General features: G+C 47.7%; 1 protein-coding gene across 1 annotated transcript in view; it reads right to left on the bottom strand.

Annotated features, from left to right (window-relative positions):
* The window catches only part of LOC114793774 (uncharacterized), an 83,985-nt gene that overhangs the window by 70,508 nt on the left and 600 nt on the right, over positions 1–12,877 (bottom strand). The window contains exon 3 of the mRNA XM_028985901.1: positions 11,556–11,564. Within this exon, the coding sequence (XP_028841734.1) occupies positions 11,556–11,564 (9 nt within the window). The remainder of the gene's footprint in view (positions 1–11,555; positions 11,565–12,877) is intronic.

Here is a 12,877-nt window from a genome sequence, read left to right as displayed (position 1 = left end):
TCCTGCCTTCGAACACGGCGCCCCAGCCCGTCAGGGAGGCGTCCGTGGTCACCGTCTTCCTTACGGACACGACACCCAGTGGCGCGCCGGACAAATAATTGCCCGCCCTCTGCCACCAGTGGAGAGCCGTGAGGCAGTCCTCCGAGACCGGCGGGGACAGAGACGCAGCGCTGAAATTCCCTCATGTTCAACAGTCCCAGCGGAACCACCGCCACAGTAGAAGCCATGAGCCCCAGCAGGCGCAGGCAGGTCCTGAACTGGACCGCTCTGCCGCTGCTGAACAGACCAACGCACTGTTTTAACGACAGTACGCGTCTCTCGGACAGTGAAGCCCAGATATTCTACGGTCTGGGACGGAACCAGTGCGCTCTTGGCGTAGTTAATACTGAAACCCAGGCTGGTGAGGTGGGTCACCAGTACTTCCGTTTCGTGCACTGCCTGCTTGCGCGATCAGGCACAGAGCAGATAGTCGTCCAGATAAGCCAGAACCCAAGCGCGGTGCCGGCTTGCGAGGCAGACAGAAGTCGAAGGCTTCTCCTTCTTTCTTCTGGAGATCGCACCTCTGCCACATTGCCTCGACTGTTGGGCCGAAAAGGTTCTTACAGTCTACCGGCGCGTCGAGAAATTCAACTTTCTCCCAGTCGGTGAGACTGGATAAGTTTAACCACAACGAGTGCTCGCCCGTGACGGCGAGACCCATTGTACGGCCACAACATTTACATTTACAGTATTTATCAGACGCCCTTATCCAGAGCGACTTACAGTCAGTAGTTACAGGGACAGTCCCCCCCTGGAGCAACTTAGGGTTAAGTGTCTTGCTCAGGGACACAATGGTAGTAGGTGGTATTTGAACCCAGGTCTTCTGGTTCACAGACGAGTGTCTTACCCACTAGGCTACTACCACCCCATACAACTCTGAATCGCGCCGCGTGAAGTGCGCAGATTCAGATCATGCAGATCTCCTCCCAGGTCGCTGGATTGGGGTTGCCAGAGTCCAGCTGCTTTCCCAGCTCCTCGAGCAGTTCGGCTTGGTACGCCGTCAGGAGCGAGGTCACGTTAAGCGCCCTGGCGGAAAACGTGGAAGATTTCAAAATCTGCTGATAAATGGACGCGGTGAAGCGATCCATTTTACCTGGGAGCGACGGTCCTGTTGACGAAAATGAAGCCCTCCTGGTCGGGTGGAGGTGATGAGCTACCGAAGCCACCGAAGCCCCAGCTCCTCCATGTCGCCAATATCCAAACCCGAGTAGCCCTTGACGGGAATGGGGCTAGAAAGGGGTTTATCCCAGGACCGTCTGACCTCGGTCACACACGCAGGCACCGCGGGAAGCGATTGGCTGCATGCGGGCGGACAAGAAGGGAGTCTTTTCCTGTCGAAAAAGTCCCTCTCGACCCCGAGGTCACCACGGGGGGCTGGCCATGCAATGCCCAGCCTGGCCGCGGCTCTTCTACAAACCTCGACCAAACCGAAGTCCCCCGTGGAGGGCTCGCCGAGCGCAGCCATCCGGGTCCGCAAGCGACGCCCGAGCGTGCTTCATGCACGTGATGCACATGGGGTGCGGGTCCTTGCCTGAGATACTGAAACCACAGGCTGCAGGGCAATAGTGGGACACGACGTCCTTTGTCCCGGAGGACCTGGTAGGAGAGGGGTTGGCCATTAGAACTTGGTGAGAGCTCTAAATGGCCGGGGACACTCGCCACAACGCGTCGAATTTCGTCCTTTCGCTTTTTTTCTGCCTTCCTACCCCCTCGCCTTGACGCGTTAGGTGGTATTTGGAGGGCAGCGGGGGTCGAGCCCACTGTTCCTCCACAGAAACTAAGTGAAAGGAAGACCTCTCAGTACCTCGCGGAGGGTGACTGCAGACCTGCGTTCTGCAGCGAGGTCCTTGACGGTTCGCCTGTGAACTGTAAGCAGGGGGCAGCCACAGTCCGGGCACTGAGGAAAGACCGCAGATCTTCACGGGGAAGAGTGCGAGAAGGCCGTTCCGGTGGGCTGCAGCACCTGATATAGGGAGGCGGGGTGCAGCTGCCATTGGTCCGTCTGCGACGGACATGGTGTCATTGGTGCTTCCGCGATCGGTCACGCTGAGGGCGTTCCCATAGTGAGATACCGAGCGAATGTTTGAAAGAGAACTCTAGGAAGTAGTAGAAGGTAACGGGGTCACTTCTTAAAAGAATTCCTTTGAGAGAAATGATTTTTTTTTCTCAAACATTCTGTGAAACATGGTCTTTTAATGCAATTAACTATGGTTTCCTATCAAGAACAAGAACATTTCTGACTGACCTTGATCTTCTGAAAGATAGTATGGTAGTTATGGTCAAAATGATTGGTACCCCTGGAATTCTTCTCGAATACGCTCTATTTCTACCTGAATACTGTTGCAAATGCAAATAGTTTGGTGTACAAATGTTTATTTTCCAAGTGATGACAAAGTTAGATCATATGAATTGCATTTATTTTCCTTAAAATTCAGCTTCAGTCTTCAGTCAAAACAGTGTGTGTCCTCAAATGTTATTAATTCACAGACACTTGGTTCTCTTCAGCCTTTAATGTTTTGTGATTATGACAGATTTCTAAAATATACCTCAAAGTAATAAATCATGTTTCAATGAGTGATATTAAAGTAAATTTTCTTTAGATTTTTAAGCAGATTTGAAGACTTTAACGTTCACACCAGTGCAAGTTGAAAGGGAGGACTTTAATATTGGAGTCCAGTATTTGGTCTTTCTACTTTGTCCATCACTGAGGAATCTGTGAACGTGGGGTTTATGTTCAGCGCTGCAGTATTATGTGTCACTGTGGGTGTCTGGCACAGTAATAAACAGCCGTGTCTTCACTGTTCAGCTGGTTCGTCTGCAGATAGAGCTCGTTCCTGCTGTTGTCTCTGGAGATGGTGAACCAACCCTGAACAGCTTGAGAGTAATATTTGCCATCACCTTTATAGCTAATACTTGCGACCCATTCCAGGCCTTTTCCAGGTGCCTGTCTGTTCCAAGCCATATAGTAGTCACCAAGGTTAAACCCTGATGCTGTACAGGTCAGTTTATGAGATTCTCCAGGATTAATGAACGCTGGTCCAGACTCAGTCAGAGTCTGACATCTGCAACCTAAATCAAATAAAATCATGTTTATTTCCACAGTCTAGTAATCCAGTAATATCATATAAAATGCTCAGAACATTGATCCTCTTACTGTGTATGTAGACCAGGATGAGTATGAAGTGACAAATTGTCTTCAGTTCCATTATAAGTATATAAAAATACAATTTCAAATACGTATTTCTAACTCTGACATGAGCTCAAGTGAACTTGTGCTTTATAAAGAGACGTAGTGGGAGGGTATTTGCATATCCTGCCCTACAGGCTTGAAAAGGAAGCGCTGTAAATTATGTTTTGTTGTTGCTGTACAAATATATATAATAATACAACATGTAATATGACCCAAGTGCAGCCATTTGTGTTTAAACCAATGACATGAAAATGGTAGAAATATTAGTAAATTGAGCTTTTGCACCCACAAGCAATTGCAAAATTATTTTTGAAATAACAGAAAAATAAATAACTGTTTTATTCTAACAATGGCAAATGTTTCTATTCATATATGCTCCCCTGTATTGAAGATGGTTATTTCATTGAAAAAAGATTATGAGATGGAGAACTTGCACTTAATTCTTTTGGAACACTTTAATATACTGAAAGAGAACAAAAAATGATGTGTTTTTGAGAGATGTGTTCATGCCTGTTCTGCACCACATTACTTCCCTTTCTGCTGTAATAAAATATCTTGTATGTGGTGGGTTTATGTTCAGCGCTGCAGAATTATGGTTCACTGTGGGCTTCTGGCACAGTAATAAACAGCCGTGTCTTCACTCTTCACGTTGGCCATCTGTAGGTAGAGCTGATCTTTGCTGTTGTCTCTGGAGATGGTGAACCTTCCTTGCACAGCATTGGAGTAATATTTTCTAACACTGTCATATTCAATGATTGCCACAAAATCCAGCCCTTTACTGGGTGCCTGTCTGATCCAAGCCATCCAGTAGCTGTCAAAGTCCAGTCCAGATGCTGTGCAGGTCAGTTTGTGAGAAGCTCCAGGTCTGATGACCACAGACTCAGATTCAGTCAGTGTTTGACCTCTGCAATCTAAGAAACACAATCACGTTAATATTAGTTTATAGTAACAACAATTATTAATAAATAACGTGGTAAAACACACTTTTCACATTGACCAGAACGAAGAAGAAACACCAAGTTGTCCAGAGTTCCATCATTCAGATGTGAAGTCGCAGAAGTCACTCAAACTGTGTGGTGTGTGTGTAATGTGCTGGGTCATTATATAGGGCATGACTGGAGAATTTATTTGCATATAACAGCTTTCACATTTATGTTAAAATAATTAGAAAAAACAACCAGAAACAACTGCTATATTAAAACAAGCTTTGCTGTTACCGTTTTACACCACAAGAAGAGGAGTATTTTGTTCATTTCTGTATATTTTCGTGTTTGTGCATCCTTGTGTATGTACTACATGCTATATATGTCACGACCGAGGGCTGAAGCACTGAAACCGGACATCACGATCAATGGGATTTATTAACAAAACACAAAAGAAACGGCGCGATGGCCAGTCCAGCGGCTGCCTCTCTCTCCTATCGATCTTGGCCAGTCAGGCTGGATAATGTTTGGCTGCGATCAACCAGGACTCAGCTGTGTCTACCCAACAGTCCCTGGGCGTCACAATATGTTTAATTTTTGTTTTTATTTAAATTCACCACACAAATAATGTCAGTTACATAAATTCACATACATTTTCATGAATTCCAGATGAATTCCATGTGATTTTGCACAGTCTTGTCTTAATATATCAGATGAATACAACAACAACAACTATTTATTTTTTATATAACCCAAAATCACAAGCAATTACAGATATTTTGTGTTTATGAAAGATTTCAAAAACATATGTCAGAGTAATAAATTATTTCCTCTAAAGTGTGTTGTGCTATGAGTGATATTATATTTTCTTTTGGTATTTAAGCTAATTTGAGGACTTCACCTTTAACTCTAGTGGAAGGGAGGACTTAATATATTTTGTCTGTGTACTTTGTCCACCACTGAGGAATCTGTGCAGTTTATGTTCAGCGCTGCAGTATTATGTGTCACTGTGGGTCTCTGGCACAGTAATAAACAGCCGTGTCTTCACTCTTCAGCTGGTTCATCTGCAGATAGAGTTCATCCTTGCTGTTGTCTCTGGAGATGGTGAACCGACCCTGAACAGCTTGAGAGTAATATATGCTGCCGCTGTCATATCTAATACTTGTGACCCATTCCAGGCATTTTCCAGGTGCCTGTCTGTTCCAAGCCATATAGTAGCTATCAAAGTTTAGCCCGGACGCTGTACAGGTCAGTTTATGAGATCCTCCAGGATTAATGACTGCTGATCCAGACTGAATCAGACTCTGACCTCTGCAACCTGTAAAAGAGTTTAATGCGTAAGAATTGTAAAGTCTGGAAAACCATCTCTTACCTTATTAACGTCAACTCACAATTTATGTTCACCAGCATGACCATGATGTGCCAAAAACTCCTCAGATCCATTCTGAACACTTGTAATATTATTTAAAGCATGTGAATCTGTACAAGTGGGTAACAACAACATGAGCAGAAATTATGTTGTGCTTTATAAAGGGGTGTAGTGGAAAGTAAATGTCACGACTACGGACTTACGGGGGAAGGAAGCGCAGAGGTCTGACATACTGGGAAGGGGTTTTTTATTAATAAACAAACACTAAACACAAATAAAGATGGGCGCGGTGGCCGAAAACGAATTTAACTTAAATAAAGAACATAAACTAACCCGTAGGCGTGTGGCGATTGCCAGAACTCAAAACACATAAAACTAAACCAGGTCAAGTTCGTGCAGAGAGTTCACGAAAATGCCAGAGACCCAGAAAGGGCGGAAACTTCCGGCATTTATGGGGCGTCAGGATTGGAGTCAGGTGTGGAGCCCAGCTGCAGGCAATCCTGACAGAGCCCCCCCTCCAAGGGCTACGTCCTCGGAGCCCCAACAGTACCATCAAAGGCGGCGGGGCGGACGGCGGCAACCACAGGGCTCCTGCCCTGCTGTATCCTCCCCTTGGGGGACCCGGTCCCTCGGGCTGGCTCCCCGGCGTGGTCAGGCGTGGCGGCCCCGGTCCCTCGGGCTGGCTCCCCGGCGTGGTCAGGCGTGGCGGCCCCGGTCCCTCGGGCTGGCTCCCCGGCGTGGTCAGGCGTGGCGGCCCCGGTCCCTCGGCCTGGCTCCCCGGCGTGGTCAGGCGTGGCGGCCCCGGTCCCTCGGCCTGGCTCCCCGGCGTGGTCAGGCGTGGCGGCCCCGGTCCCTCGGCCTGGCTCCCCGGCGTGGTCCCGCGTGGCGGCCCCGGACCCTCGGCCTGGCTCCCCGCCGTGGTCCCGCGTGGCGGCCCCGGACCCTCGGCCTGGCTCCCCGCCGTGGTCCCGCATGGCGGCCCCGGACCCTCGGCCTGGCTCCCCGCCGTGGTCCCGCATGGCGGCCCCGGACCCTCGGCCTGGCTCCCCGCCGTGGTCCCGCATGGCGGCCCCGGACCCTCGGCCTGGCTCCCCGCCGTGGTCCCGCATGGCGGCCCCAGACCCTCGTACCTGCACACAATAATCAGGGCCGATCCATCTGGGTACGTGTGGGCCCTGTCTCCACACGTCTCCTCTGACACGTCTTGTGTCACCCCCTGCACCGCGCAGGGAGATTGTCCCAGAGCCTCCGACGACTGTTCCAGGCACCCCAGGCTGGTGCCTTCTGGGACTATGCAGCCCCTCTCGCTGCACGGCCCTGGTGCCAAGGGGGGGGCATCGCCCGACCATCCGGCTAGCCCCTTCTGCGTCCGTTGGGACAAGCAGGCCCTCTTCCTGCCTGTCCCAGCTGGGTCCTCATGCCTACCCGGGGGCTCTATGGCGCTCCACCCCTCTGGAGGCAGACGCAGGCCCATGCCTGGCCCGCCCTCCTCACTGGCTACCGGAGGACCCAGCTCCATCGCTTCCCCACCTACCCTCCCCTCAGGAGGAGTCCCCAACCCGAACTGCACCCCCCCAAAAAATTCTTTGGGGGAGCACCCCCGCCGGCTGGACTTAGGGGTACCTTGGGGCTTGTCCACCTCGCCTTGGACCAGCACATTCGGGTCAGGAACCTCCTCCCTGGGGTTCGGCTCCGCGGCTGGGTCGCCATCTGGTGGACACAAAGAGGGGAAGTGGGGGCGACATACGGACCCCGTGACGATCCTGGATGGGCGCGATGGGCGGAGCCATCCCAGCACCGACTGCCCAAACGGCGTCATCCTGGTCGTCGTCCGTGTCCACCTCGTACCCCCGGAAGTCACATGGGTCATCACGGACGCCGCGATGATCTCGGACGCGCATGCTGGGCGGAGCCATCCCGGCAACGACCGCCCACCGAAAATCCATGTCATCATCGCTTTCGTCATCCGTGTCCTCCCACCGGTGACTCCGAGGGTCATCCACCCTGCGGACATCCTGGACCCATGGCGCGATAAGCTCCCATGGGCAGTACTCTGGCCATTCGGGCTGGAGGCTGCCCACCTCCTCGCTGGAGGAACGCCGCCGTTGTTGCCGCTTCTCACCCCCCTGGAAGTGACGTGGGTCCCCACGGACCTTGCGACGATCGCAGACTGGCGCGATGGGCGGAGCCCAACTCTCGTCTCCCGTGCTCTCGTCGTCGTCCGTGTCGTCCCAGTCCACGGGGAGCCTTGCCAGAAGAGCGCAGAGTTCTTGGCTCGACATGCCGAAGATCGTGGGGGTCGCATCTTCTGCGCTCGCTGCCCACGTCACTTCCTCGCTGCTGCCGACGCCAACGTCCTCGCTCCGCCCACTCACCCGCCGACGTTGTCGCTTCCGGGTTTCGCGGAGTTTCCCGGGGGTGACGTCATCACGCGGCGCCGCGTACCACGGCTTCTCGGGGAGAAAACGCTCCACCAGAACGGGCGGCGCGTCTCTCCCCTGGCGTCCGCGTTCGCCGCGCCGGGCTGCGTCCTTCGCGGCGTTTCTTCTCCTCTGCTTTCCACCTCTGCGCTTTTGGGGGGGTCTCTGGCATTCTGTCACGACTACAGACTTAAGGGGGAAGGAAGCGCAGAGGTCTGACATGCTGGGAAGGGGTTTTTATTAACAAATAAACAATAAACACAAATAAAGACGGGCGCGGTGGCCGAAAACGAATTTAACTTAAATAAAGAACATAAACTAACCCGTAGGCGTGTGGCGATTGCCAGAACTCAAAACACATAAAACTAAACCAGGTCAAGTTCGTGCAGAGAGTTCACGAAAATGCCAGAGACACAGAAAGGGCGGAAACTTCCGGCATTTATGGGGCGTCAGGATTGGAGTCAGGTGTGGAGCCCAGCTGCAGGCAATCCTGACAGTAAATTTACATATCCTGCACTCAAGACGCTTTAAAAGGAACTGGAGCTCCTGTAAATACGAAAGTAAAAATATTACAGATTTACTGATTTATTTATTTTTGGACTGAAATTTGCTATATAAATAATTGTTATTTGATTTACACAGTCAATAAATAGGCACAGACTCAATATTGTCGGGAAAATGCAGACTTTAATCTCAGTGAAGTTAAATTTTTTTTCTCTTTTGCAATTTTTTTTCTCTCCCATCATATCATTGCAATTCAATCAAAGTCAACTGATAAAGACCCTGATGATTATTTTCTTTTTGGTGAGCCCTAATGTTAGAGGTCAAATGAAGAAATTTATTTACGGAATTACCCGAATTATCCTAGAATAAATTTTCTGCTAAACAAAACTAGAATGGTCTTTGCTTTTGTGCAGCACACATGCTCACATGATAAAAATACTGCCAGGAAGCAGCTGCCAGGAGCAGCAGAACTGTGGACAACATGTTTTACTGTGATGCTGGTCTGTATGCAGAATGAACAGTGGACCCTGATCTTGATGTATAGACAGGAGGAAAGGAGGGACACGTGGATTTGCATAGAGAATGAATATGAAGATTTGAGCTGCACTCGCACTTGAGCACTTGTCTATCATAACCCTAAGTTGCCTAATAAAGCCGAAGCATGAATGGCTTTGACAAGAATACAAATGCACAAGGACCAGTAATCACAAGGTTGGAGGTTCGAATCTTGAGCCGCTATGGTGCCACTGAGCTGCCACTGAGCAAAGTACCGTCCCCACATACTGCTCCTGTCATGGCTGCCCACTGCTCACTTAGGATGATGGTTAAACGCAGAGGACACTTTTCATTGTGTCACCGTGTGCTGTGCTTCACTTTCACTTTCACTCTCACTTCAGTGTACTGAGTCACTCCTGACTGAGACCCTGGTGATTGTTGAAGACCGTGGACTATTTCGTGCAGGTTAAAAATATCGCTTCAACAGTATATGACAGATTTGAAAAATTTGCACAAATCTAGAAAAATCACTGAAATGTTGCTTTAAAATGGACCAGATTTTGTTAAGGAAAATGTAGATCGAATTTTTAAGGAACGTTCCGTGAAGGTTTGGTTAAGGTTACATTAGTGTAGGACAGTAAGGTGTATCTACCTTTAATTTTGAGCAATATAGAAATATTGCTGCAATTATTACATTGGCCTGTAATAATTACTAAATGAAAGGGGTGGGGCTTGTGGATTAATGGTATCGTATTTGGATCAAGGATCTGTGGACATTCTTTCTTCATTTTAGAGGGAATTTTCTTTGATTTCCGAGACTTGAGGGTACCAAGACCAAGAAAACAGTAGGGCTGGAATCGACATCACATTACTCAGCTCAACTGAAGAAAAATGGAGTTGCTGTAAAGTATCATTATTCATAAAAATTTAGCTATGAATATGGCCATTTAATGACCCCTTGCTTTGAATAAAAGACAATAGACATTTACCTCTCAAATGTTCACTGACACTCTTAAATACATTTTCTTCCAGTGAATTCCTCCAATTAACATTAGTAACACAGTGCTGGTTTACTGATCCACAGACTTAACAAAGGGTCGTATACAGAGCACCTAAAATACCATGAACTGCGCACAAGTTATTTAAAATAATTTACTCTAAACTCATTTACATTTCTCAAAAAACTAAAATACACACCTCATGCCGAAGAGGACTCAGTTAATCAAGTTTTATTTTCATTTTTGAACAGGCTCAGCCGACAGAACTTTAAAGCACAGACATTAAAGTACACCGACAACCCCACTATTTACACTTTTAACACAACCACACTTTTACCACCTGTGTCATGGTGGGCTGGACATGGTGATGAAGGAGGACGCATATGCACGACATAACACGAGACAGGGGAACATCAACACGCAATGACCCAACGGCGAACAGACACGAACAGGGTAGTTTTATACAATTATATACATATACACCAGGTGAACACGATCAGGGAACTCCGGTCCGAACTATGGATCCGGAGTAACCCCTGCCGGTCCGGATCATGACAACCTGTTAAAAATGCACCTGCGGTTGTCTTGTGTCCATTGATTTGTCCATGGCGCTGTTTTCCATTTTTTTGCATTAAAACTCACCACTTTTTGCTCAGACGTTGAGCAAGTGTGTCTCTCCTTTCTCCTGACACCGTGGCATTACAATTTTAGTTTTCATTATATGTTAGTTATTATAAAACCATCTCCTCATCCTGCTTGGTCTAAGCCTTAAATATGAATTTTAACTATACATTATAGCAAGCTTTAATATTAAGAGTTAATTGTGTAAGTTGTGTGATTAATTCTACTGACAGATTTTTGAAAAGACACTACATTAGACATTTATACACTTATACATTCTTAAATTCACAAAATTACAACAACAACAACCTTTATTTCTTATATATCCCAAAATCACATACAGTATGTCTCAATGGGCTTTGACAGGCCCTACAGTTGACACCCCCCACACTTGACCCTTCTGCACACAAGGAAAAACTCAACACAAAAAAAACTCTAGGAGAGAGAAAAAAAAGAGAGGAAGAAACCTTGGGAAGGAGTGATACAGAGAGGGACCCCCTTCCAGGGTAGAGTGAGCCTGCAAATGGTGTCAGTGCAGGGTTGGATATGATATAATGATAAGTCCTACGGTTGTAGGGTTGGAGAAGTCCAGGATGTATTCAGTGTCATGGTCTAGATTACGTGTCCATAATGATGTTACTGGTCCATTTGAAGATCCCTGAAGTTGTAGTTGTAACGGTGGTGGTGGCTGTGGTGACCCTCTGGTTTGTTTCATGGTATGTCCTTGTTTAGCAGTTGTCAGGAACCAGGATTTATTTGCTGGTCTCTTCACTGGGGTCTACCAGTAGTATGGGTGCTTGATTCCGTGTCTCGGAGAAAAAAATTACACTATACATTTAGACTATAGTCATTCTATAGAAAATATTACACTGAGAATAATTTCTAAAACAATAAAGTTACAAATCACTAATAACTAATATTCTTAAATAGTTAGTAAGCATGTGCCACGGTTATTAAAAATGCTGCAGGTTTTTGTTATTGCAGTTATCACTGTGGCCACCCGAATACACCGTGATAAACTAAACCACAAAAACCCTTCCCTCGGTCTCAGGGCTCTTCTGTTTGAAACGTTTAAAACCTGTGCATGTTGCAATAAAAACTGGACAGACATCAAGGGATCTGCTTTAGGACAGGGGAAGTGGAACCGGGGATTCATGTGGAACCGGGGACACTCCACCTGTATCATGTAAAAAACAAAAAGTACTTACCACAACCTCTGAGTACTCAACAAAACCCAGCAGAACCTCCTCCTCGCCCATAATGCCACCAGACACAGGACCATGGGCCAGACCACCTCAGCCGCATGGAGAACCCATCGAGGGTCAGGACCCTGCAGAACATGAAGCCACCACTGGCCAGGGAGCAGGGGCTGGCGGCGTCCTCCCAGACAACCACGGCTCCCTGGATCCCAGCCGGGCGGCGTCGGCAGCGTCCCAATCTGGTTTTACCATATATGGCCGTGTGGAGTGTTTACACTGGTAACAGAGCCCAGCTCTGTTACACTATGCCATGTGTGATATTATATTTATGATGGGTATTGTTAGACAAGTGTAATTGATGCTAGAAGAATGATTACAGAATGATGGTTGTAAGTAGTATTTTCATGTCGTATTAAAAAGATAAACTGCATGATATTTAGTTGGCCGGGAACTGCAGTCGTTCCTGAGGAGCACAGCTGTTTTCATACTGGGCTTCAGTCTCTCGAGCACAATAATGCACTGCGGTGTCTTCTGCTCTCAGACTCTTGGCCTCAAAGTACGTTGTGCTCGAGGAGATTTCATCAGTCATGAACTGGTCTTTCAGCGCCTCTGAGTAGTAACTTGTTCCACCATTTATACTTCCAATCCACTCCAGTGGCTTCCCAGGTTTCTGTCTGATCCAGTAGCTGCTCAATGTGAAACAGGAGATCTTGAAGGTCTCCCCTGGTCTTCTAATCTGAGCCTCCGTCTGATCCAGCCTGATCTCATCACAATACCTGGGTACATGAGCTCATGTTGAGAAGTGTTGCTGACCAAATATTTCCCAGCACCATACGTATCTCAGCAGCATCACACTTTACCTTCTACACACAGTGAAATGAAAAGGAGACAGAGACTGGTCCACATCTCCATCATGTAAAGGTCTTAAACTGTCAGGATGCTCAGTGCAGTGTAATTTTAAAGGGCTGAAGGGTCAAGAGATTTGCATTGACTTTGTCTTTAATTATTTTTATCCACTCTATAAATTATGAGTGTAGGAATATTTACTGTTTGCAGCAGCGATTAAACAATGTATTTAACATAAAGATTTTCCATATTCACTTTCATTTTAATTTGAAA

The sequence above is a fragment of the Denticeps clupeoides genome, chromosome 7 (assembly GCF_900700375.1).
Source record: "Denticeps clupeoides chromosome 7, fDenClu1.1, whole genome shotgun sequence".
In the NCBI taxonomy this organism is placed as follows: Eukaryota; Metazoa; Chordata; class Actinopteri; order Clupeiformes; family Denticipitidae; genus Denticeps; species Denticeps clupeoides.
The sequence above is the reverse complement of the archived record's forward strand: the minus strand, read 5'-3'. Positions and strand labels throughout refer to the sequence as shown.